This window comes from Diospyros lotus, chromosome 1 (genome assembly GCF_014633365.1).
Source record: "Diospyros lotus cultivar Yz01 chromosome 1, ASM1463336v1, whole genome shotgun sequence".
Taxonomy (NCBI): domain Eukaryota; kingdom Viridiplantae; phylum Streptophyta; class Magnoliopsida; order Ericales; family Ebenaceae; genus Diospyros; species Diospyros lotus.
Window position 1 is genome coordinate 13,363,549 of NC_068338.1, and position 27,248 is coordinate 13,390,796.

The 27,248-nt window shown below is 38.7% G+C and overlaps 2 protein-coding genes and 1 non-coding gene across 4 annotated transcripts in view; 1 reads left to right on the top strand and 2 right to left on the bottom strand.

Moving 5' to 3' along the window:
* LOC127804145 (callose synthase 3-like) overlaps window positions 1-1,400 on the top strand; it is a 97,217-nt gene extending 95,817 nt beyond the window's left edge. For both annotated transcript variants that reach the window (XM_052340932.1, XM_052340940.1), the window contains exon 43: window positions 845-1,400. In XM_052340932.1, the coding sequence (XP_052196892.1) occupies window positions 845-1,093 (249 nt within the window). In that variant the 3' untranslated portion in view covers window positions 1,094-1,400. The remainder of the gene's footprint in view (window positions 1-844) is intronic.
* On the bottom strand, window positions 13-26,945 carry LOC127804167 (protochlorophyllide-dependent translocon component 52, chloroplastic-like; the record flags this gene model as incomplete). Its single annotated transcript, XM_052340964.1, is given in 2 exon segments — window positions 13-362; window positions 26,761-26,945. Coding segments are annotated over 2 exon segments (336 nt in total), but the record flags the coding sequence as incomplete, so codon positions are not given.
* Window positions 14,041-14,147, bottom strand: LOC127793615 (small nucleolar RNA R71). The gene has a single exon (XR_008021456.1). It is a non-coding gene; the product is annotated as a small nucleolar RNA R71 (small nucleolar RNA).
* Window positions 26,946-27,248: the final 303 nt, after the last annotated feature.

Sequence of the window (27,248 nt, forward strand, 5' to 3'; positions counted from 1 at the left end):
TTTTTTCCTTTTTATTATGATTATCATCATTGTCATATACCTAGGGTGTGGTTAGCCCTCCATGCTGCTGTTAAAAAACTTTGACATGGTTTTGCTAATACAAGAGTTGGTATGCACTACATCGGAGATCAACAAAATGGATTAGTTGTCTGGCGTTGGCATATTCCTAGATTGCCTTGCTTGGAAGTTAATGATTGATTAAAGTGCTAATTCATATGATGCCATTCATGAGAAACCAATATGAAGAAATCTTCCTGGGTTTGCCTTCTGTATCTTCTTTCACACTGGCAAGAAGTGACAGTTTATTGCATCTTGGTGCAAGCTGCTCCTTGGAGGAGGATTCAGTCTTATGTGGCAGTAACCTAAAAAGGCTGCCACTTATGAATAACAATAATAATAACAATAACAACAACAACAACAACAATAATAATAAGAAGAAGAAGAAGAAGAAGAAGAAGAAGAAGATTTATAAAACTGTCATAAAGTATAACCATTTATAAAAGCATAAGCCTTTCAATTGGGAAACTATATATATGGCCATTTCTAAACCTTTTGATGAACATGCTTTTGATGAACATAGCATTGTACTCTTTGTTGTGGCGGGTAACCTTCAATGGTAAGGTTTCTATGTTTGTGACTGATAGGTCATTGGTTCTAGTTGTAAAAATAACCTATTTGCAAAGCAATAGTAGTAGGGCTGCATAAAAAATGACCTCCTCAAAGTGGGGGCAGTTTCATGCATTAGGAGCATCCCGTGTTGAAACATTTGCTGTTCTAGTGCTGAATCTATACAATTACATGTCTACAAATAACACATGCTTTTTCTATCATCACTTGCTTCCAGATTGCTCAAGCTTGCAAGCCTCTGGTTCAACACGCTGGGTTCTGGGCATCAGTTCGAACACTCGCTCGTGGCTATGAAATTGTGATGGGCTTGCTTCTGTTCACCCCAGTGGCATTTCTTGCTTGGTTTCCCTTTGTGTCCGAATTCCAGACTCGTATGCTGTTCAATCAAGCATTCAGCAGAGGTCTGCAGATTTCTCGAATTCTCGGTGGTCACAGGAAGGATCGCTCGTCTCGGAACAAGGATTAATCTCAAGTCAACAACAGCCAGACAGACATCTTAAAGGAAGGTTCCTTTCTTATATTAGTAGAATCAACGGAGTAGTTTCTTGGTGGGAAAATTCCTGTTTTCTTACTACTGTTGTAAGCTGCTCCTGAAATTGTTTATGTGCAAAGTGTTTTGGGGGCAAGTTAATTTTTGGAATGTGTGCTTGCTACTGGCAGACCGTGCAGATTGTACAAATCAATTTAATCTAAACCCAAAACCATGACGTATGCTGAATCAATTTAAACTAAACGTGTAGATGAGTTGCTACCTAATTTTTCTCTTCTTTTATTTTTTTTTTTTATTATTTTTGCCTTATATTTTGGATTCTTCATATGAATTAGCCGTGTCAAGGAGGGATGAATTACCAATTCTTTCGGCTTTCAAGTCACCAATTCTGGTCTAAAGTGCAATATTGATATGTGAATTTTTCATTATTTTTGGACAAGTGAACCTAATTGATTATGCAATATAAGATTATGAGTAGAGCATCGTTCCTATGAGAACTATTTTACACTACCAAGACAATTTTAATTTAAATTAAGTTGATTTAATAAATTAACTAAGTGAATTAAACTACTTATTAAATGAATTTCTAAAGGTGAAACTATAGGTCTTACTAGGGTCTAGATTTCATTTAATTAAGTTACGCAATTGATCAATTAATTCAATTCAAGATCAGTAAGACAAGGTCTATTAATAGTTATTATTATAGGAGATGATGGATTTCCATTTCCCTAAACTATTTAACCAGTTCTCTTGAGTCAAGTTATTCCTACCCTCCTTTATTTAATTAATTATATCTCTTATGTAATTTTAAACTGGTAAAAAAGCATTAAGCTTTTTGGCAGTCTCTAATTTAAGAAGGGGGAGCTCCTAACTCTTTTCTTTTCCTCAATTACATGTAATGCTAATTATTTCTCCATTTCATAGTCTTAAGGCATGGTTTCCATTGTCCTTAGTGTAATTTATACAATGCTTTCTAAGTTCATGCATAAATCACAAATCATTCAAAAAAATGGCAAAATTTTTGAAACATTAAGTTCAACAATATAAACTCACCATTTAATTAACAATCAATCACATAATCCAAAATTACATTGAATCCTAGCTTAATAAATTCTCTAGTAATAATTAAATTCAAAGCATCCAATAACCTAAATTAAATAAAGAAAATTCTCCCTGATCCAAATCCGCTTCAGATCTGATACCCATATCAGTTTCATGCTTCCTATAAACACAGATCTCTCCAACTCATTAACCAAATTCCTCAACGGGTTCTTCATCTAAAGTTATCTAAATTTATTTTGAATATCTATCTTTTAGATAATGTTTTTGTTCTTATAGATATAGTGTTAGTTTCCTACTTTCAAATTCTTGTTATCTCTAACTTTTAGATATTGTGTGTTTCCTACTTTCAAGGCTTTGTTATCTCTATATCATGTATATATATGTTTAAGCTCAATCAATAAACTGCAACATTTCTTATTCAAGTCATCAAATCTTTTATGGTATTAGAGCCCTCATGTGTTATACCACGTCTCACAATCTTTTGCCATGGTCGAAACCACATCCTCCGCTGCTAATTCAACCCCCAATGCTATTACTTCATATATTGCCTAGAACCCACCGAATCAAATCATAGCAATCAACGCAGCCACTCAACGTCCTCTTAAAACTCACCAAACTTAACTACCCCTCTTGGAGAGTACACTTTCAATCTCTGTTGTTTGGCCATGATCTTGAGGGCTACATTGATGGTAGATATCTGTGTCCTCCATCCACTATTGCAAACCCAGATAGTCATACAACCTCACCAAATCCTGTGTACTGGTTATGGAGACGACATGATAGTCTTCTCTTTCATGCCATTTTGGCATTTGTGTTTGATTCTATAATGCCTCTCATTACGTCTATAGGATTAGCAATTGATGCATGGAGTCGCCTCGAGCAGACTTATGCGAGTAAGTCTCATACTCGGATTATGGGACTTCAAGAGATCCTTACAAACAGAACAACTAAGAATCTTGATTATACGCAAATTGTGAAAAACATCTCCAAAACACTCGCTTTAGCGGGCTCACCAATGATTGAGGATGAACTCATTCATACCACACTGAGACGTCTTGGTTTTGAGTTTATGGAGATCATTGCAGCAATCCGAGCACATGACTCTCTCATTTCCTTCAAAGAGCTACATGACAAATTGCCTGATCATGAATCAGTATTAAAGTGCACTGCCAGCATATAAGAAAAGCTGCCTATCACTTCTCAGTTCAATCAATGTAGCAACAACAACAGAGGCAAGCAGTTCCATGGGCATAACAACAACGGTATGCATTCTCAATATGGAAAATACCTCCAAATCAAGGGAATGTCAATAACGTACCTTACCACAATAAGGGTTATTTTTCTAATCTGGGCACTCAATCATCCAACAATCAACATTGGCAACACCACAATCATTGGTTTGGAAGTAACAACAATTAGTCATGTATTGTGTGTCAATTGTGTGACAAACTGGGGCATGGCGCTAAAACTTGCAGATCTCACCCACATCCATTCACAACACCACAAGCCAACTATACACAGAATAATCTTGGAAGTAACAACAATCACAACTTGAAGGTTGACTCTGGCGCATCTCACCATATCACCTTGGACTCTCAGAATATGTCCATACACTCAAAATATGGTGGTAATGATGATATCAACATCAGTGATGGTAGTCCTGTAACTCATATTGACTTTATTAATCTTGTCACCCCTAAATCCACTCTTTGACTTGACAATATTTTATGTGCACCTAAAATTACCAAATTTTCTTTTATATGTTTCCCAATTCTATCATGAAAATAACACCTCCATTGAGTTATTTCCTGATTACTTTATTGTGAAGGATTTGAAAACAGGGGTGTCAATTGCTCGAGGACCAAATAAGGGGCATTCATATGAGTGGCCATCATCTTCTTTTTTCAGTAACAATAAAGGTGTCTATGCATTCCACACCACGCTAAAGTCATCTATGAATTAGTGGCATCTCCGTGTTGGCCATCACTCTCTTAGAACTTTGACAACTCTGGTCTCTAATGCATTTTTATCTTGTTCAGTGTCCAGTCTTAGTCCGTGCAATTCTTGTCTTTGCAGTAAGAGTCACAAACTTTCATTTGGAATTTCATCAATCTCCTGTGACAGACCTTTACAAGTTATATATACTGATGTTTGGGGTCCTACACTAGTTGAATATTTCAATCACTTTCGTTATTATGTTGTGTTTGTGGATTATTTCACCAAGTATTATTAGCTTTATCTAATGAAACATAAATCTGAGGTTACCTTCATATTTGAAAGGTTCAAAATAGTAGTTGAAAATTTTCCTGACTATAACATCACTATTGTCTATTCAGATGGAGGCGGGAAATATTAGGGTCTCACATCAACCCTTACACAACATGGCATTCAACACTTAAAATCCCCTCCTCACACACCTAAGTTAGTTGGTACAATTGAACGACGGCATCGTCACATTGTCAAAACTAGGTTGACCTTACTTCATCATGCTTCTATCCCTCTCACTCACTGGTCTGTTGCATTTCAAACTGCTACATATCTCATTAATCACCTCCCTACTCTAGTTCTTCATAACCGCTCTCCCTTTCAAGTTCTCGTCCAAACATCCTCGAATTATCTAAAGCTACATGTCTTTGGTTATTTGTGCTATCCTTGGTTCCTCTCGTACACTGCCAACAAACTTCAACCTTGTTCTCGTCCATGTGTTTTCGTTGGTTATTCCTGAAAGGGAACAGGAGGGCCCGAGGCCAAAAGCCAAACACGAGTGGATCTATGCAAGCATTTATAGGTTTTAAAACATTTTCAAAACCAAAAAAACATACATCAAAGTAGAGCAAAGCAAAAATGAAAATGATCCTTGCAAGACTAGATATAACACATCCATATGCAATAAAATAAAACGATGCCATAGGGGGTTTTTTCGATATACCTTTCGGGAAGGTCGGAGCTAGTTGTCTAATGCGATGCCTTGCATTTATAGGTTTTAAAACATTTTCAAAACCAAAAAAACATACATCAAAGTAGAGCAAAGCAAAAATGAAAATGATCCTTGCAAGACTAGATATAACACATCCATATGCAATAAAATAAAACGATGCCATAGGGGTTTTTTTCGCTTTTCCTTATTGTCCAGTTGTAGAGTGGTACTCTCCCACTCTACAACTGGGGAGCTAGACACTAATCAACTTGACAAGAAAAAGTTTCAGCTAAGCAACAGAGGAATACACTTGTGTAAGTCGAGGTATGACACCAAACAATCTTATCTTTCCATATTTAATCTCTTAACTAATATGTATGACAGATCTAAGGAAAAGCGCAAGAGGATTATCAGTTATCATTACTTAACCTACTTATTTTTCTACCTAGTGTATGTATTCACACTTATTCATAAGCGCTCGACATAACACATATGGAACAACAATGCACATTACAAAAAAATAGGAGACATGATTAACGAAGAGAGGTTACTAAAATCCTTTCACTTCGTTAAAATGATCACGCCCAAGTACATTTGAAATGAAAGTACATCCAAAGAAATAATTAAAGAAAATTGCAAAAGGAAAATCTATTCTACCGATGACTGAGGCAGGACATCGAGTTCTACGAGAGACGTACTTGGAACCCTAAGCTAGATGTCTCCAAGGCCTCTGTCCAGTTGTTCTAGCATTCCGTCTTCCATCTCCTAAAGCACCTTGATGATATCCGAAAGGTCACCTCTCTTGGACATATATGGACTCCGTGGCCTGGAAAGGTTAGCCATGTTGTCCACCAATGTCGAGTGGAAGTACTCTTCAGGATCTTGAGGGTTAAGGTCGTATTGACACCAATCTAAAATGTCAAAAGAAGTTACCTCGAAGGAGTATACTATCTCAAGAAAATATTTTTGAAGCTACGACACAAGTAAATCTAGAATTTAATGAAGCCACTCTCATAGGCTTCCTTACATTCAAAGCAATCCTTAGAGAGCCTATAGTCCCTAATAGCCCTCAAGCACACAACCTCAAAATCCACCTACTTATTGTCTCGCTCATGCTCCATTGCCATCGTACTTCTTCCCCATGGGTTTGAATGTTTATTAGCTCCTTAACCACTTAATTGTGGTCTTCGCGCAATGTAACAATTGACACTTGGTTTTCTTCAAACTCCTTTTATCATGCCTCCAATACCTACCTCATATGCTGATGTTCATCCTCCACTGAATTATTCTTAATTGTTAAAATTTCCATTTGATCCTTCAAGTCAGCCACCTCTAACTCGAGGCTTCAAGCCTGGCCACTAAACTGTTGGTTGTCTTCTCACAAATGGAAGATCTCCTCTCTGTACCTCTCCGTGTCAACAAGTGTGTGAGCTAGTCAGGCACAATTTTGGGCATTGGCAACCCTATCAAACACAGGAAACAAACATGAAAAAGGTTAGGATTTCAATTAGACTCTAAAGGAAATGTTGATGGGCGAGGTACTTACTTGAATTAGTTGACGTTAGAGAATATCCATGTTATCTACAGGATTCCCGAAATACCATTTCTTGTCTCGAGGTAAGATGGTTGAGTATATCAACTTAGCTCCTATCCCAAGCTCATTTACGGTGTCAATGTGAAGCACCCTGGGAAAGGTTCAAAAGTTTTAGCCCCTCAACAGGGGACCCTCGAGCAATTACGTGCCTTCATGAACTAAGGGTACCTCAGGAAAAACTAGAGGACATCGATAGCTCTACTCTGTGTCTAAGACCCTTTAATCATAACACTCTGGGTTGGCGATTAGTTGATTGCATCGTGCCCGACCTCTCCTGTGGTGGGCGTCTAAAGCTTCTACTTCAAGATGAGATGTAATCCCTTCTTTGAGCATGATGAAGAGGCCTCATATTGGTTCAGTAGGAGGAGACAGTAGAAGGAAGTAAACTGGGGAGATGTTAGCACAATTGGAATGGCCACAAGAGAAGGTAAGATGGGCCTCTCTCAGCTTGTCTTCCCTTTTTTCTTCCTCTCAAGGGGACCTCCGTTTCTGTAACACCCCTCAGGCGTTAGGTAACGTAGATTCCGGGATATATATATATATTTTTTCTAAACAACGAAAACTCAACATAAAATCCGTTCCTTGAAGATCCCGTTACACCTTCTCAGTATATCAACTTAGAATCGTTAATAAACTAAGATAGGTAAATCATCTCAAAAGCGGAAGCTAGATCGAAATTTGAATAGAACATAACCAGAACCACTTTATTCATAACATAAAGTCAAATCAACGTTTTACATGATGTCATAAAAAAACAACATAATTCAAAATGACATATTATAAACTATCGACTAATCGCTGTCACTCCTCAGCAATCCCTTTTCCTTTCACACCGCTGCCTTCACCTGGAACGTTTGAATATTCCAGGGACATAATCTGTATTAGATGATGAATCATCTAAGTGAGAGTTCAAAACACGTTTTCATGAATGAATACGAGACATGAAATAAACCAACACAAACAAACAAGCCCTAGCCCAAGAGAATCCCACATAGTGCTTAACCTTACCACGGGAAAAGAGCAATCTCTCTAAAGGCCATGCCACCACACTGACACGACGCGATTCTTGCTTAAGAGGGGCAAGATCAATGCATCTCCCAACATCTCCAGAACAATTGTTACCAACTCTCGGCCCAGGAGGATCACATCAACGCAGGAACCCGGCTCACCACATTTACGTCGAAGATTACGTTCCCACTCTAAAGCATCCAGGAAATACTACCCAATCCCTACTCAAATCCCATATGGACCACCTAGTCATTCTAGTGCAATTTCCCTGACCAAACGGCCCGGCACGAAAACCAAGGCGGTTATCCTGACATGCACACCACTATAAGATACCCATATTATTCCGTCACACATTTAGAGAATTATGGCTACTCTATCCAGACAACATTTTAGGCTGACATTCCATATGAACAATCACAAAACGCATGACAATGCCGCATTTTAATATTTAATGCATCATATAAACAACATTTTATAAAATACAATGCACAAGTACAAAACATTTAGGGACGAACCTCCCTCATGAAACCAACTGTCACAAGTTACCATTTGCATGCAGAAAACCATTTTGCATAAGATCACCACACTTTTAGGTAACACCAATACCAAGTTTTTAGGGTAGAAACACCCACAATAAATCAAGTTTGGGGGGTGAACACTCACCTCGAATGTATTCGAATTGCCTCGATCATTGTGCACTACCTCGATTTGCGTGCCAAATCACAAACACCAGAACTTATTCTCAACCTCAAGCCACGATACTCCCTAAACATCATATTTAATTAAAGAGCATCAAAATCTATTTTTTCTTAATTTTTCCATAATTTCCTCTATTTTCTTCTAATTTTCACCTCGATAATTTCAAAATAATTATCTTCTCAAACTTTTTCCCAAAGTTTTCAACTTGATAAATCCTAAAATAAATTTAGAAAAATACAGAAGTAAAATACCAAAATTGCCCTTGTGTCATGCGCCCTCACGCTCCACCTTCTTCCTCGCTTCCGACCGACGACGACTCCTCCAATGGCGGATCTGAGGGTACCCCCTTGAAGCTTAGACTAGTCGATCCTAATGGCACTGGTTTCCAGCCGAAAGGTGATGAAAAGCCTCCAAAAGGCCAGTTGCAGGCGGACCTAGGCGGTCCACCTCGAGTTTTCTGGCGAGCCTTGAACCAGCTTCAAAGGAACACCAAACCGCACCAAATGCTCTAGATTTTCTCCCCTTTATGCAAGGATCAAAATCCCTCTATCCACTCTCTTCAATTCACCCTCAATCGTGAGCAATATGAGTGTAAAATGTTTGCCAAAAACCTAGCTATTTATAGGTGATTTCCGGTTATTTTACATCCAATCAGAGGCCAAGGCTTGGCCCCCAAGCCTCCTTGCGCCGTATACCACCTCCCCCGAGCCTCCCTCGGCTGTCCCATCTCCGGAAACGGAGGCCACGTGCGGTGGATTGTGGCGGCCGAATTCCTTGTGTGTTCACACTGCTAAGGTTTGTTTTATTGCACTTTGCCCCCTGATTTCTTTCAATCTCAATTTTTGCCATTTTCCTTGAGCCCCTGATCTTTCTAACAATACCATTAAGACCCACAAGTTTTTTACTCTTCGTTACATCCTTGAAATTCTCGAAAAATTATCCTTTTGACCTCCCTCGGGCAAAATTAGAAAATTACACTTTGACCTGGTTGAGTGTTTTGACCCTATGTCCTTTCGTTTCAACCCGAAATCGCTCAAGGGTTGTTTTGTATATAAAATCTAAGTCCTCAAGACACTCCGTTGATTTTCTGGATATTCCCTACGTCGATTTGATTTTCTCAGCCCGATCGACAGCTGTACCAAAAACTGTTTCCGATCCAATTTCTTTTGACACCTAAAATCATGCCTCGAATCATCCATTGGTACCATTCCATTTTTCTTAGCTATCTAGGGTCCGGGTTACTCCCTTCGGTCGATTTGGTCGCTTAAAACTGCTATAGTGTACCTTACGACCTCATTCTTTTGAAAATTTCACTTACGCCTTCATTAAAATACCATTTATACCCTTAAGGATTTCCTGGGTATTACAGTTTCCCCTTGAGCTTCCTCTACCTCAAGGTGATTGAGGCAATATCTAAGACGTCGTCGCTTCATCTTGAGTAGCCCTTTTGTGCATCACTTGTGTAACATCCCAGATTTTCAACTCAAATATGATGTGATACTTGAGGTTATTAGGTTCTAATACTTGGGAAAATAGGTCATTTCAAGGGATTATAGAAACCTTGAGACAAAGGTTTAGTTTCTGAACCAGTGGCAAAATCGTAAATATTGAAGTTTGGGTAAAAGTGTAATTTACCTAAAATCTTGAGGTGCTAAGTGTAATTTATTCATTTTTCAGGGACCAAAAAGTGCAATTAAAAATGGCACAGGGACCAAGTTACAAGGGTCTAAGTGCAAATTATCTGAAAAGTTTGGGCTAAGGTGTAATTCTTGAAACCTTAAAAATATCTCTTCAAGGTATTATGGATTTCAAATTCAAATCAAATGGAGTTTTGGATTCCAAACTCTATTAAATTCAATTAAGAGACGAGTGGTGCATTTGGGTTGGATGCACATGGGAGAAATGATGAAACCTTATCTTCAATGACACATGACAATCAACCATTGGCCACCTGGAAGATAAGATAAGGTCACATGATGGCTCGTAATGACCATTTGAGGTGGCATTGCATGATTGGCTAAGGAAAAACTTACTTAGCTTCCAAGTTTGTAAAAGTCTCCAAACCTTATCCCTAAGGACATGTGGTAAGCATTCATTGGCCACTTGAAGATAGGATTTAAAGTGTAATGATGAGAAATGTGGAAAATGTAATTAACTGTGTGGGATGTAGTTGTAATGATGAGAAATGTAGAAAATGTAATTTACCATGTGGGATGTAATGATGGGGAATCTTGAAAATCTAATTAAACATGTGGAGGCACAAATCCCTAGGGACACATGACATATTTTAATTGGATGCTCATGGATGGAATGATGATGCGACACGTGGCGTGATTTGGTTTGCCGAAGTTTCTTATAAATAAGAGCTTTGGGGTTATTCATTTTGAGCACCAAGTAAGGAGGAAAAGGAAGAGAGTTTGAGGGAGGAAATGCTATCGAAAAGAAGGGAGAAAGTCGAGGGAGAATAAGCCTTGACAGAATTTTTGGGTCTTTCCCGAAGTTCGTGCCAAGCAGTAAGAAAAACTGCGAGAAAACCCATTTTGCTCATTGTAAATCGTGCTTCCTAAGGTAATCGATCAAGGTGAGTGATTCCTGGATGTTTTGTGACATTTTTGAGCATTTGTTGCTTCACTTGTGTCTGGATGTTGCTTGCATATCATGCCTTTGTGCCTTACATGTCATATTTTTCCCTTGGCTATGCATATTCCTTCTGCTTTGTCATATATCATGTTTGTGTTGGTGACTGTGGCTAGTTGTTGGGCCATCATGGAAGAACTCGTGCTCTTACGGTGAGCTAGGGGTGACTATGATGACCGCGGGAGGTGATTGCAACACCTTGGCATTTCTACCACAGGGGTGGATTTCATAATGGCATTATTGCATTTGCACGCATGTACTCTCATTTTCTGAGTCACTCACTTAGATATCATTATCTAAGTTGGGTGTTTCATATCCCTTGGACATTCAACGTCCTAGGTATATTAGCATGCCAAGTACCCCGAAGACAAGTAGGAGAAAAGGCTACGAAGAGGCTGATGTTTAGTTTAACTTCATGTTATTCATGTGCTATGGATCTTATGTAACCTTTGAATTTATTTGAGACTTATGTAAACAGGGGTTATGTAAGGCTTGGATTCACCTTATATGTTGTTGAGGGTGTAAGTCGGGGTTACTATGTATTGAACATGGTAAAAGTTGTTTGTTGGATTTTGGAAGTTTTCGAATGATGCATTGTGAATAGCAGCTAGGATACTCAAGGTTGTAAGAAGTGTGTGTGTGGGTGTCCTGCAATTGTACCTTCAGTGATGTATTGTCTTTTGGAAAATTGGAGGTCGTGAGCATTTCTCATACTTGTAAAGGAACTATAGTGGAAACCCCATTTATTTAGCTTTGATTAAACTTTCAGGTTCGATCCAACGCTTCCGTTGGTAAGGGTTTCCATAACGCCCACGGCGATGTTAGCTTATATTTTGCATCATTATGTATTTGGAAAAGTGGGGCATTCCTGATAAGTGTCTTTTATACACTTATTTTGGTCTATAAACTTAGCATTTATACATTCAATGAGCATGATTTTTACTTGATTTGGTTCTATATATGGTTATGTAGATGTGGAGCATGTGTTAAAGCGGACATGAAACAAAAAGAGTGATTTTGGTGCATTATGGAAGTGAAATAAAGCTTGGAGGCATGGTCGGGTATCAAATTAAAAGAAATCAAAAAAGTATCGAGAGCAAGAAGTTGAAAATGATAAAATAAGAGGCTAAAGAAGAAGGCTAGCGGTTTTACAGCGGAATGCATACCGCTGTAGGACCGCTATAAGGTTTAGTTTCTGGAGCTCACGGTCCTACAGCGGAATGCATACCGCTGTAGGACCGCTTTAGGAATTGCTTTCTGGAGCTCACGGTCCTACAACGGAATGCATACCACTGTAGGACCGCTTTAGGAATTAGTTTCTAGAGCTCACGGGTCTGCAGCAACAAGCATACCGCGGTAGGGTTCAAAGCTTCGGGAAAAGGCCGTTTTAAGTCCGTTTCAATCCAAATAAAAGAGAAATAGACTCCTTTAAGGTGCAGGACTTTGATAACCTAAAGAGGACTATATAAAGACTTATTCTTAGAAGATTTGGGATATTTTTTGGGGGAGAGAAAGAAGCGGACGGAAGATTGAAGACTACTCTTGGGTTGTATTTTTCTTTTCTTTCTCAACTCTTTGCTATGGATTCCAACTCTTTTCCTTTTCTTTTGATTGAGAGCATGCATAGCTAAGTGTTTATAGCTAGGGTGAATGATGAAACCTCGACTTCTAATGGTTTGATTTAAAGTTATTTGGTTTGCTATTTTCTTATCTATCCGAGTTGATTGTTTGTTATGTTTATAATGTTGTTTTGATGCTTGATCACCATTGAAACTTATTTGTGATTTGTATTGCTTTCGAGAGATTCAATACGGATTAGATATGGTAGCAAACAACGTAGGGTCCGATAATAGGTAGAGATACCGTTATGCCTTATGAAATCATTGTGTGATGATCTCCGTGATTGAATGCATGTTTATATGTTCGAAGGTTGACTAGAGATAGTTAATCTCATATATATACATAGAACTAAATGACCACCGAGAGAGGCTTTTGGTTGTAATTGGATTATCGATTTTCAACCTAAGATAAGGAATAGCAACACCCGAGTAATGAATAATTGAATCATAAAGGTCGACGGTGGATTCACAAACCCTAGTGCCTTAGTCTTGTGAGTTTTAAATCAAAGGAATTATTTTGTTTGCATCTTTTATTCATAAATTAGTTTTCATTACAATTGAATTCTTCGTTAATGTGTGTGTTAGGTTAAGGTTAAATCAGTTAGAGTAAACGTCAAAAGTTAGTCCTCGTGGGTACGACACTCTATTCATCACTATATTACTTGTCACGATCCGTCCACTTGCGGGATAGAATTTAGCCGGACAAGTTTTTGGCGCCGTTGCCGGGGACTAACTCTTTTGATTATTTCTTTGATTGATATTAGCTTTAACTGTTATATTTTGTTTTCATTATTTTCTGGGCTAAGCTATTTCAATTTGTGTGTGTGTGCAGGGATTGAGATAGTGCATGAGCCGTTTAGAACGTTCGGATATTTGTGAGTTTGATCCTGAGATAGAAAGAACGTTCCATCAAAGGCGTCGTGAACAAAGAGCAAGGAGGGAAGAACAACTGAGTAACATGGGTGACAACGTAAACCAACTTGTTCCAATGGCACAGCCCGTTGAAGTTAATGAAAGAGACATTCTGATGGGAGATTTCATGATTCCCCCTCTAATTGAGAATCGATCAAGTATAATTTATCCTCTCTACGGGCATGAGAACTTTCAGTTGAGGCCGGATGTGATCAATCTCTTTGCCAACAACATACCATTTTATGGAATGAGCGAGGAAAATCCACACTATCACTTGTCTCGGTTTCTGGAATATTGTGGAAATTTCAAGTATCAAGGAATTAATGAAGAGGCACTCAAGATGCGCCTTTTCCCTCACACTCTGAAGGATAGGGCTCGAGAGTGGTTAGACTCATTACCACCGGGTAGTATTACTACATGGACAGATTTGGTACAGAAGTTCACACTCAAATACTTCCCACCGGCCAAGATTACCAAACTTAAGCATGAGATTTCAACTTTTCAGCAAGCTGAGTCTGAAAATTTTCATGAAGCATGAGAGAGGTTCAAGGAGCTATTGAGGAAGTGTCCTAGTCATGGTTTTCCACTACCAGCTCAAAATCACATTTTCTATGCTGGACTTACTCCTCCCAAGCCGCTCTGCAGTTGATTCTACAATAGGAGGATCAATCCGAAACAAATCAGCCGGGGAGCTTCATGACCTTTTCGAGACAATGAGTTAGCAATTGGTGATGTGGCCAGATAAAAACTCAGCATAAAAGAGTAGCAGGAGTGCATGAGGTGGATCTTAACACATTGATGTTAGCCAAGATTGATGCACTATCAAAGCAGATGGAAGCCTTAAAGTATACTTCGAATGTTAATATGGTGCAAGGATCACTTCCCATATGTGCAACTTGTGGAGCAACTCATCTATTGCCTGAATGTCCGCTGCTCATAAATCCACCATTCACGGAGCAAGCTGCTTATGCACAGAATTTTCAACATCAGCAAAATTTTCAAAGGCAACAGAGTAACCCATTATCACAAACATACAATCTGGGTTGGAAGAATCATCCTCATTTTTCTTATGGTAATACTCAGAACATCCAAAATCCACCAAAACAAGGGCGGCCACAAGAGGAAAAAGAAGGATGGGAGGAAGCACTTTTAAAGCTTCAAGAACGAAGTGACCAGACGGACACAGCCATTAAGAATATTGAAAATCAGATTGGGCAACTAGCAAAAATCTTAACGGAAAGGCAACCGGGCACATGGCAGAGCAATACAGAAGTTAACCCAAAGGAGCAAGTAAATGCAATCACAACAAGGAGTGGGGTGCAACTACCAGAAATTCATGTTAAAAGGCCAGGTGTGGTAAAAGAAAATGGTATTGTTCATGAGACAACGGATCAACTTGAAATGCCTGAAGTAGTAGCTGAACAAGAGAAGGTAATTCCACCACCGGTTAAGCCATATGTTCCTCCAATTCCATTCCCTCAGCGGTTGCGCAAATACAAACTGGATAAGCAATTTGAGAAGTTCCTAGAGGTATTCAAGAAGCTTCACATAAACATCCCATTTGTTGATGCCTTAGCTCAAATGCCTAGCTATGCAAAATTTATGAAGGAAATTTTATCAAATAAGAGGAAGTTGGAGGAGCATGAAACTGTTATGCTAACGGAGGAGAGTAGCGCTATATTGAAAAATAAACTACCACCGAAGCTTAAAGATCCAGGGAGTTTTACTATTCCTTGTACTATTGGTAGTTTATTATTTGAACGAGCTCTATGTGATTTGGGTGCTAGTATAAATCTAATGCCTTACTCTATTTTCAGGAAGCTTGGATTAAAAGAACCAACACCCACTACTGTTTCTCTTCAATTGGCTGATAGAAGTATCAAATATCCGAGGGGAGTAGTGGATAACGTTTTGGTAAAAGTGGATAAATTTATTTTTCCTGTTGACTTCTTTGTTCTGGATATCGAAGAAGATTATGATATGCCCTTAATTTTAGGGAGACCTTTTCTTGCCACAGGAAGAGCTTTGATTGATGTCTAGCAAGGAACACTTAGCCTTAGAATTTATGATGAGACGGTTACGTTTAATGTATTTAAGGCTATGAAACATTCTAATGGCAACGAAAAAGAAGTCTTAATGAGAGATGGCATTGTTGATTTAGTAGAGAGACCTGATGACCTTAAAGAAAATTGCATTGCTAACTCTTTTGATGAGTAGGAACAAAGTTTGGATGCTAAGAACAAGGTTGTGGTCGTGGGCTCTTTGGGAGAGAAGCAAAAAGGTTGTCCATCAAAAAGAGACAAACTGTGTTCTTTGGATGTTTCTTCTTCTTCAAAAGCCAAGCCACCAAGTCATGAAAAGGAAAAGTTGGTAAGGGTGTTGAGGGAGCAAAAGAAGGGGATTGGATTAAAGGTTGCTAACATTCAAGGAATAAGTTCATTAAATGGCACCCACAAAATATTGATGGAAAAAGGATTCAAGCCTCCTTGAAGATGGAGGCTTAGTCAAGCTAATGACTTTAAACAAGCGCTTATTGGGAGGCAACCCAATTTCCTATCTTTTTCATTTATTGGCATGTTGCATTTTTTTTTTTTTCTTTACTTTGAGTTAGGTTAGGGTGTCATTTTTTAGGATTTTTACACAAAAACAATGTTGAGGTCATCATAACAGCATGCACTTGGTGTTTGATAAAATACCCCAGCCAATGTTAACTTGCACATTGCACCTTAAGTTTGGGATTGTGAGGTTCAAGTTTGGGGGAGTTTGGGTATCCATGTGACTCTGTCTACTTCATGTCATTCTTATTCATTGTTGCATTCTCATGTTCAAACTTGTGCATTGTAGGTACATTTTCAAAAGTGATAATGCAATTGAAGAGTCGTCCTACACCAGCTATTTGCAAGGGCAAAGCCATTGTCGAAATTTCCAATACCTCAAAACGAGCATGTGTTGATCTATCTACCATCACAACCTTGACACTATGGACCGGGTACACTCCTTCCTTTTCTTTCTCTTTGTTCCATTGGGACAATGAAACGTTTCAGTTTGGGGGGAGGTTCACTATGGGCAGCTTGCATATGTCGTATGGTTTTATTAAAAAAAAAAAAAATTATCTTGTGTTGTTGGGTAGACGTGCCATCAATGATGAAGCTTATTTGGTACCATTTTGATTAAATGAGTAAAGAGAGTGATGCTATTCATTTTGTTTTGTGATTCATTATCCATGATAGATGAATGTGAGCACAAGTGTCAGGAGGTTAAATGCATAGGTTTTCATTTAAACTTTCGCCCTTAAACCAACCTTGTGAGTAACTCAATCATCAAACATTATGAAAAGAAAAGTTTGGGGAAGGTTGAGCTATGATGGCAAATGTTGAGGAATGTGTTGATTCCGTGCATGTTAAAATTTGTGTGGAATGTGTTAGACATACTAAGAGAAGCTAGGCAATGACCATAGGCTAGTGATCTCATCCCTATGTCACTATGTCGTGCACCAAATTAAATTTGAGCCTGCATATATCTTATACCTTTCTTCGTAGCCTGAATGACTTGAGTGATTATGCCCGTAGAGGTATCTTAAAACCTGGTGCCCCGTGGTCATCTGGCTTGGGAGTCATCGACTGAAAGCTCGTTACAAGGGTCATTCAGAAAGCTTAATGGAGTGGAGGCTTCACATAGGATATCCAAAAAAAAAAAAAAAAAAAAACGAGATGGAGCATAAAATGCACTCGTTCAACCAAAAAAAAAAAAATCTCAATAATGGTGCCGATGTTTGTAACTCTTAGGGATTGAGAAAACTGGTGGGTTTGACTGTCTAGTGGATGTTAGCATGTCGAAGCATTCAAAATAAAAGAGAGTCTTCACAAACCAAGACAACGCCATTTTTAGCTGAGTTCAACCAAACTTGAACAAGAAAGAAAAGAGTGATTGAGAGCACCTAGGGACTGAATGAAAAGACCAAGTTTGGGGGTGGAGTGCATATTACGAGCAAGAAAGTGTACAGGACCATCAAAGGGTCGGGATACCAACAACCTTATGCATGATATTGTACCTGACAGGATTTGCACACACACATGTCAAAACATGGAATAAGTCCAAAACAGTTGTGTAGCATTACTAGAAAACTCTGTGTGAATTATGAATGATACAAAAATCTGAAACTACCTTGAAGGTTATCCAACTTGTAAGTGATTTTGAAATATTAACTATTCTCTACTTGAGGGGTGATATATTTGAGTCGATAATCTTGCTCGGGACGATCAGTTACAACTTGCATAAAGCGCTTCATCTCTACAAAAATGAAAGAATTCTCGAAACATATGAAAGAATATACAATAAACAAAAAACAGAAAATAGAGGAGATTAGAGGACAAGATGCCAGACCCTCAAGAGTTTCCCGCTCTTGTGAGGGGATTGTCTCTCTCTCTCCTCCTCTTGGGCTTCATCCTCACAAGGTGTTGTCGACAACAGAGGTTGGGGCAAGTATCTCACGTGCCTCAAGGACTCCCCCAGATGGAGAATCCAACCAGCACTCCTCAATAGATCCTTAGAAAAGAGGTTAGGGAGACTCATTGGACCTCCATGAGTGAGGTGATCCATTTCAGACTAGCATTAAGCCCTTAGATCTTTGAGTTCAAGGAGGAAAGAGTTGGCAACTTTGCTCTCATCCAAGCACCAAGCACAAGGGCCCTCCATTCCCCTTGTGGCAACCTAGCAACAAACCACTTAGTCTCAAACTGCTCCACCTTCGATAGGGAATCCAAAAATAATCTCTCACTACCACGTACCTTTTGTAACATGAAAAAGCATGCATGTCCGTTAAGAACCCACATGTGAAAAAAGCAACTGAACAACCCTAAAGTGAGGACTACACCTCTCTCCTAACACAAGACAAAAAACCCTATCGGTTGGGCTAATCCATTTGGATGAAGCTGAGTAGGAACCATGCTATTTCGACCCATGACAAAGGGATGGAGGGAGAAACGAAATCCATTCTTTAGATTGTCCTCATGAACGACCAACCACCCACTTCAAACCTTAGCCATGCATGTCTCCTCCCTGTGTGTAGCCCTAGCCACGTAAGAATAGGGGATAATATAAGCCCATTTCCGCCATTTCATGCCCCTAGGGTGTAACATCGTGTGGTATCCTAAATATAGATTAATTTCCTCCCCATCTCTTTAGCTAATAGAAATGTAAATGCGATCATTTACCATTTGGACGATTACCTTTCAAACTTGAGAAGTTCAATAAAATTTTCTAAGAAAATGTCAGTTTCTCTGAGGGCAATTTTAGGATCTCTAGGGGCAACTATCGCTATCTATAGGGAAACTTTAATCGTTCTGCAAGGAAATTGTCGTTGATCTCCTGAGCAAGTTGTTAATTCTTTCCAAGAAGCTCTCGATAAATGGTGAAACTGAGAATTTGCAGTGGGTGGTTCTCCATTTATACACAAGCCTTTACGAGAACCGAACTGACACGCAAAAAGATAACCTATTCCTAGACATCACCTTTTCAGGAAGAAAACCAACACATAGGAGGCGGGGTAATTACACTAACTTGACACTCGTTAGAAAATGTCGAAAGTTAAATGAAAGAGTAGGGAGCAATTGTCACTTTGAAAAAAATGAAAGAAAAAAATTTGGAAAAATTTACTCTTCCATTCAAGCTTTAGACAAATGAAAGAGTAGGGAGCAATTGTTGTAGCATGATCCTCCGGGAGAAAAGGATCTCCCTAGAAGAATCAGTTTGCTTAGCTAGGTAGTATGCTCCCAAGAGATCTCTCCCAGAGATATAGAAGGATCTCTCGGGTGTTCCCAAGAGGACTTCACTAAGAGGCATCAATCCTCCTAGGACCTCGGGTGAGCAAACCAAAGCCTCAGTCCCTTTGAACAATTCCCAACATGAAACAAGGCAAAAGCTAGCCCCAAGGGGTACCTCCCAGAGGATGAAAGTCCTCTTGGAAGGTCCTCCCAGGGGATGATAGTCACTCAACGAGTAAACCTCACGAAGATGTCCTCTTGAACAGATCACATAGCAGCTAATGCTCTATCTCAGCAGCTCACCGCAAGACCAACCTTTTTTCCAGAGGACTCCCTAAGCCACTAAGTCCTCTGGATGGATTCCTTTTAAGCCCATCCGAGCTTGACCCATGATAGCTATGCTCACGCTTGAGTGACATGTGTCCATATTTGATATTTATAGTAAAAACACATATAAATACCCCTTTCCTCAATAGGAAGAAGGAGCCACTTTTGGCATACTAACATGAGTTGCTTTTACTACATTTACTATTTACTGTGCACTTGATAGAACCACTACAATTCTCCAGGGCAACCATTTTTCTCCACATACTAATTTAAGCATCGAAGGGCATACATGGGTGAAGAATCCTCGCGTGTCTTCTAACTTGTTCGTGAAGTGTGCAATTCACCTAGAAAAACAAAAGACTCCACCATAACAAGTATATGTTCCCCTGTGAACTAAGCTCACTTCACCCAAACAACATCAAGTTCTAACGTGAAGCTTGAAGCTCCCACCTGCATGAATTTAACATGCTTCTCCTAGATAACGAAAACACCCACATCTTGTTCCCACGAGTACACACCTGATGGTTGTTTGTATTGCTCTACTATGACCAAAGCATTCCCACCTTACAAATTTTAATTATTGTACTTTGGAAAACAACATTAAGGCACTTCTCTAGGATAACTCCGACACTCACAATTACTCTTCCTTTTAACTTGCAGTCGAAGACAAGAGTGTGGGAGCCATTGTTGTAACATAACCTCTAGGGTAGACGTCATTCTCCTGGAGGAAGTGTCCCTCTCCAAAGGAAAGACATTCTCTTAGAGAAGGATGTTCTCCTAGAGAAGTCTCATTCACATTACAGGGATCACACAACATTCACTCAGTCAAATCATTCTCCCAGGGGACAACAAGGGAGATCTTCTTTGAGCAGTTTCTTTTAGGCCTAATATATGCTTAACTCGGGACAACTCCATGCACCCTTCGCGCATGTGTGCAACATGTCCCACTGTCGACATTTAGGGGGGTATAAATACCCCCAACTCTTTATTTAAAAGGATCTTTAGATCTTCTTTGAATCTTCTCACATAATCACACCCAAACAAAGATTAACCTGCTTGTTTATCCAAATGAATGACTATCATGTCTTCTGGACAACTTTCACCTACTTATTCAACATCTTCACCATGACTCTTTTTGACTTAAGTATCGGAAGGCATGCATGAGAGGAATTCTCGCATGCTTTCTGACCGTGTATTACCTTGTAGTTGATATTTCCTAGATAGTAGAGTTTTCCCCCAAGAAGTCATCCATCTTTCTCCCACTTCAACATTTTGTTGTTTGTTCGAGCTTATAGCTAATTCTTCGAGAGACTCAAGCCTGTAAATCTCTCCCCCAGATAGCGATACAAACTCTCTCCCCAACAGCGATGTGAGTTATTGTAACACCCAGTGTTACTGGTGTTAAGAGAATGAGAAGGAGAAGTGAGAAACTTCCAAAAAAAATGTCCTTGAGAAGGTGATGGATCTTTGAGAAAAATGGTGCCCTATGAGAGGGGCATTTTGGTAATTTGGATAATGAAGTCCAATAAAGGGTAATTTGGTAAATAGAAAAAAATTCCTAGGTGGAATTAATTATGTAAGTGAATTAATTTCCCATTTTTATATTTATGTGGAGATAAATGGGATTAATAATTCACAAGGGGCGTTTTAGTAATTTGGAGTGAAATTCCATAAAGGAATTAAATTATGGAAAATAGAAAAAATAGTAAATATTCAATTATGAGAGAAAATAATTGATTTTTTCCTAATTTGGTGAATTAATATGGTGATGCCATATGGGTGGCTTAGATTAAATCTTAGAAGCCAAGTATGGTGTCTTAGAGTGATACATGACAATGTGTGGTTCAAGATAAAAGAGAATTTAATAAATGTAAAAAAGAAATGATATTTGGTCATTCTTGCATTTAATGAGAGGAAAAATTGTGTTGGATTAAAAGAAAATTCAAAAGAAATAGAAAATGGTCAAGCATTAATGATGGAAAATGGTCCCATTAAATTAAATGGGAAAGAAATGGTATATGTCTCTCAAGTGGCCTCTCATATGATGGGCTTGAAAATAGTCCAAATTAAATAAATAGAAAAGAGAATCTATTTATGAGATGGGAAGACTTAATCCAAGGGTGGTGGATGGTTCTTAAAAAATCCAAAGGCTTGGATTTAAGATGAGAATAGCACATGGATTGTGCTTTCTTGTGTGGCTAAGATCTTATTTTGGAAAGTGAAAGAGATCTAAGGGTGGATATTAAGCAAGACCTAATGCCATGAATTGTGTTAGTTTGGAGGGTGAGGATTTATTCTCACCAAATAAATCCAATGGCTAGGATTTATTCTTGAAGGATTGGGTGCTAGTATATGGAAACCCTAATCTTTTTGGCAAAGTTTAGTGAGAGAAGTGGAAGAAGTCTCCCATCTTGTGGAGAGAGAGAAAAAGAGTAGTGAAATGAAGAATGTCTTCCAAGGAGGAAGATGAAGAAGAAGGTAAGATCTTTTGTGTTTTAGCCACATAAAGGCTAAATCTTTTCTCTCTATTTCTTCTCTTGTAATATGGATTTATTTTGTGTGTAAGGATCTCTTGAGTAGAAGGGATGGAATGAAACTAGGAAGGGTTTAAAAGCTTCAAAGAATGCTAAGGTAAGGGATAGCCCCATGAGATGGTGTCTAGCAAGGTTATAAGTATGGTTCAGGAATTTTTATGTGTGCATTGGTATGTTGTTTGTGTTCAAGGACCTATGGCCATGAGATTGGGTGGGGTAGGGTAGATTAAAGCCTCAAACCAAGGTGGTTGTGAGGATGTGGGAGCCCTAACCATGTTTCATTGCATGCATTGACATTACATTTTATGTTCATGTTCATGCTTATTGTCATTGCACCTTTATTGAGCTTAATAGCTCATGAGGTTTTTACCCTCACATATAGGTTGTCAAGGCATGGGAAAGTCAAGGCAAAGATGAGATAGCATGTGGATGCATGAGAATGAAGATTCAAGATCATTGTATGACTTATGGAAGTCTATTTTATTGTATTTGATTCATGTGTTGTAATTTATTTAGATGTTTGTTATGTAAGCCTCATTTGTGAAAAGAAAAGGAAAATTTTGGATGTATGTTTGAGGTTTATTTTGGTGTTGGAAAATGGAGGAAAAGCTGAAGATTTTGGTGCTTATTCTGGATATTTAATTTCTGAAAAATTTGGACTAGGAAGCCTAAAGGAAAAAAAAAAAAAAAAAGTAAAATGGTGGAAGACTGGCGGCCTGCATGGGGCCATAGCAAGCAGTAGGAGCGCAGGCGCGGGCACGCGGCCAGTGAGTGGTCCGTGGCCAGCCCATGTAGCCAGCATACCGCGGGGCCCTGGGTGTGCCAGCAGGCCAATTTTTTTTTTTTTTAAATTTGGAAATTTTGGAATTTTGGGGCAATTTCTAAATTAATTTTGGGCCTCAGATGGATTTTCAAATTAAAGGGATTTTTCGGGCATTTTTTGAGATAAAGGCCGAAATTTAAAAAAAATTAAATTTATGAGTTTTTCCTCAAAATTGATAAAAATCAATGGGTTGATTGGAATTCTAAATTATATGGAGGCCGGTGGAATTCTTGGAAAGAAGAATAATTAAAATAATGAAATGATGATTGGGCAAACTTAATGGAAATAATTCGCCAAATGTGGTATGGTTAAAGCCCAAGTCTGCTAGTTGATCCTGAGAATGAGGGAAGAGAAGGACGAAACCTACTTCCCACCTAAAACGTTTCGTGTCGAAACATAGTTCGCCCTTCACAAATGATCGGCATGTGAGCAGTTCAGATGATTATTCACGAGTGACACCCGTAAGTGGGAGTGGGGCATCACAATTATCCCCCAAGTAGCAACCCTCCACTTTCTCCTGGTTTTCAAATCACCTCAATTTTCTTGCTTGGCTCTACCTCTACTTGAATTCTAACATTACAAATTTATTTGTTATATTTGGCAACAATATAGCCTATATTGGTTTTTATCTAATCATTACCAATGATATGAGGTGCATACCTACACATCTAATTTTCCCATTGAGGGAGTGTGGATGTAAGAGGAGCATCTAGTGGCTTTTGAGATTAGAAACTTAAATGAAATTGAGTGTTAGTACACAATGCAGGAGAAAGAGATGACTGTCGTTGTCCACTACCTACAAACTTGGAAGAATTATTTGTTGGGGTCCTATTTTGTAGTAAAAATGGATGATGTTGCAACTAGCTACTTCCAAACATAGCACAAGCTCAACCTAAAACAAGCATATTGTTAAGATTTTATTGTTGAATTTAACTACATCTTAGACTATAAGCCAGGTTAGGTTAGGCTAGACTAGTTACTATGTCTTTAAGCCAAAATGTGAATTTGGTTACCATTACCATGCTTGAATGTAGGCTGTTAAATCGTATCCACGATGGGTTGCAATGGGATACCATTAGCAAGGACATTATGGAGTAGTTTCTTAAATGGAAAACTCGCAAAGTTGGGTCAACGACAAGCTGCTATATGTCAAGGGTCAACATATCTTTATCTCATCATATGAAAAATTGTGCCTAAAAGTGTTATGTGAGTGTCATGACTCGTAGTGGGTTGGTGACCCAAGCATGCACTACATTATAGCCCTTGTAGAGAAGCGATACCATTGGTCACGATTGAAGGGCAACATCAAAGCTTATGTTCATACTTATCTTATTTGCTAATAGGACAAGGTTGGAAAATAACCACCCATGAAGCACTTGCAGCCATTACTGGTGCCAAAAAGGCCTTAAGAACCAATATCTTTAAACTTCATCACTTGTTTGCCCAAGTTTGATGAAGGCTACAAAAGCATACTCAAGTGGTGGACAAGTTCTTGAAGTATGTGACTTTCATCCTTACACCAGAGAATTACTAAGTGGTTGCTATTGTCAAGTTGTCTTCTCCCACATGGATAAGTAATAAGGGCAGTCGAGGTCAATATCTATTAGAGTTGACGAGCTTCCACCCCAAACTCATGGGAAAACTGAGAGCATCAATCCTATTAGAGTTGTAGTTATGGCACTATGTAAGTTCTAATCAAAGGAGTTAGGCCAAGTATCTAAAGACATTGCATAATTTGCACATAATCTACCACAAAGCATGGTCAAGGGAAGGTTCATTTTTGAGATCGCCACTAGCCAATAACTATTGATAGCTAGTGTTGTGGCATTAGGTTACACAGGGAGCAACCCAACAACATTCAAGTTTGTTAAGGGATGACATGAGTAACATGAATTGGCCCAGGCTTGCCTTCATAAAGTAGCCAACCATGTGAAAAAATGTTACAACCTTAAGTGATGACAAAACAAATACTAGGTGGGCGATCTCATGTGTGAAAGTCTACTCACAATAATATTTACCAGGCCTATATAAAAGGTTGATTCGATGCTATAAGGGGCCTTTTAGTTTGCTTAAACACACCTAAAATGTATCATACAAGCTCGATATATAGCCCAACAGTAAGTTGCACTTGTTTCATATAAGCCTAGTCAAGCCCTATTTTCTCAACAAAAGAGACACAAGCAACTAGTGAGAGAGAACACCCATGGGCATGTGACAATCATATGACAAAGGATGTGGAGACCATCTTGGTTAAGCATGTTGTAGGGCTAATTGGACATCTCAAGACCAACAAATACTTGGTAAAGTGGAAGAGGTAGCTTGATAGTGAGACACCTTGACAGCCCAAGTCAACATTATGGAAATTCTAGCGACATATCAATTAGTTTCATGTTGACGTATCAAGGGTGACATCGAATTAGGTGGGGGATAATTTTCATGGTGCACCCAAGTATTGACCAACCAAGGGCACCCACAACACCTATAAGGGCTAGGATGATCAAATGGGATAAGTAGTGGCATTTGCAAACTTTAGGTAGAAACAACACTCAAAGGCAAGGCCTAACATGAGCATAAGGACAAGGTATGAGGCAAGTTGTGGGATACTTCATGTGGCAAGCAATAAGCTAGTGTAAAAGCTAAACAACTTGGCAAGAATCTCTTTACTGTTGCGAGGAGCTATATCAAGCCAAATGCATGTGGGGCTTAAGGGTGCGCATGAAGATTCACGTCTGCTTACAACACACGTGTGCAAGCAAGTTAACTAGATGGACACAACCATGTGACATCTTTCAAAATTCAAGTTTGGGTCTATAAATATCCATACCCATTTCCCATTTGTACATAAAGAGTTATGTTCAAATTTGATGATGGTGAAAAGTTTCCCACTTTTCCTGTTTTCTTTTTATACTTGTGTGTCGTTGACTTCCATTTGTTCTCAACCTTGTTAAACAACATCTAGGCTAACTTGGTGTTCTGAGAGGCATCCAAACAACTAAGGATGCATGGTTTAGGGTAGAAAAATCATCTGTGACAATAAAAATGTTGCCCTTCGAAGTCTATTATATGTTCAAGTCCAAAAGGACAAAGACAGGCACAATGTTGTATACAAGTGGATCTTCCTCATGATTTTAATTACACATAATGTAGAATTTACAATGTATACATTGTTTATGGAAGTGAAGTATGGTCCTAGCGAAAGGCATGGTTGTAGTCATGGAAATGGAAATTTTTGTAGACAAAGTGAGATAGCCACCTTGAAGCCACAAAACACAACATTGCAACAATGACTAGAGTGTTTCTTGTAATAGATGACAACATGCCTTGCTTGGCTACAACAACACCAATCGTGGCAATGGAGACGATTTGCAAGATGATCTCCAATGAACTAAGGCCTTTGTATGCAACATTGCAACTACGACAGTTCACCACATGCGACCAGGTATCTGAAACAATTACAAATAATTTTCTCAAATAATGTAGTTGGTAATTTACAATTCGCTGACTCTACACTAATCAAATATCATAATAGAAAACCAAGTAAAACACATTTGTGTACTATTAACTCCTTTTGTTCACCAAGAAGACAAGAAAGAAAATGCAAAGTTTAGTACAATACTAGTTCCCTCTTTCCTACTTAGCGATCAACCATGGATTTCATTTAAGTTTGCAATGTTACAATATTATTTCCCTCATCATATAATCCTAAATACAACATAGAACTTGAGTTATGCCATGCAACAATTAGTTACCTGTCCATTAGTTGTTCCCTAGGAGGAGTAGGGGGAAGGACTCCAGTGAACTTGGCTCCCCAATCAACTTGACCACCAGCATACTTGTTTAGCCACCTTCGAAAAGCAACAACCAGGGCATCGATTTTGTTGGAACAAAACAAGCTTTTTGCCAGTTGGAAGAGCCAATTTCCTTTATCTTTTTTCCTGAAAAGGGGTAAAATAGCATAAAACTATTCTCAAATACTAGTAAACATATAGCCCAATGTTTCATTTCTTTGAGGCTTTCTTTGGTTTTGAGGAGGATGTAATTAGAATTCAGGATGCATTCATGCAATGTGGCTAATGATGATGAAAGAATCATAAATCCAAAAGGAAACATTTGTATGCAACAACTCAAGTCTATATCATTAAATGAGTTTAGTAGTCATGCAGCAATCTAAGCTGAAAATTTCTCTTGGAGATAAGTCTAGTACCAACTAATGAAATTCCAAAAATATAACTCAATC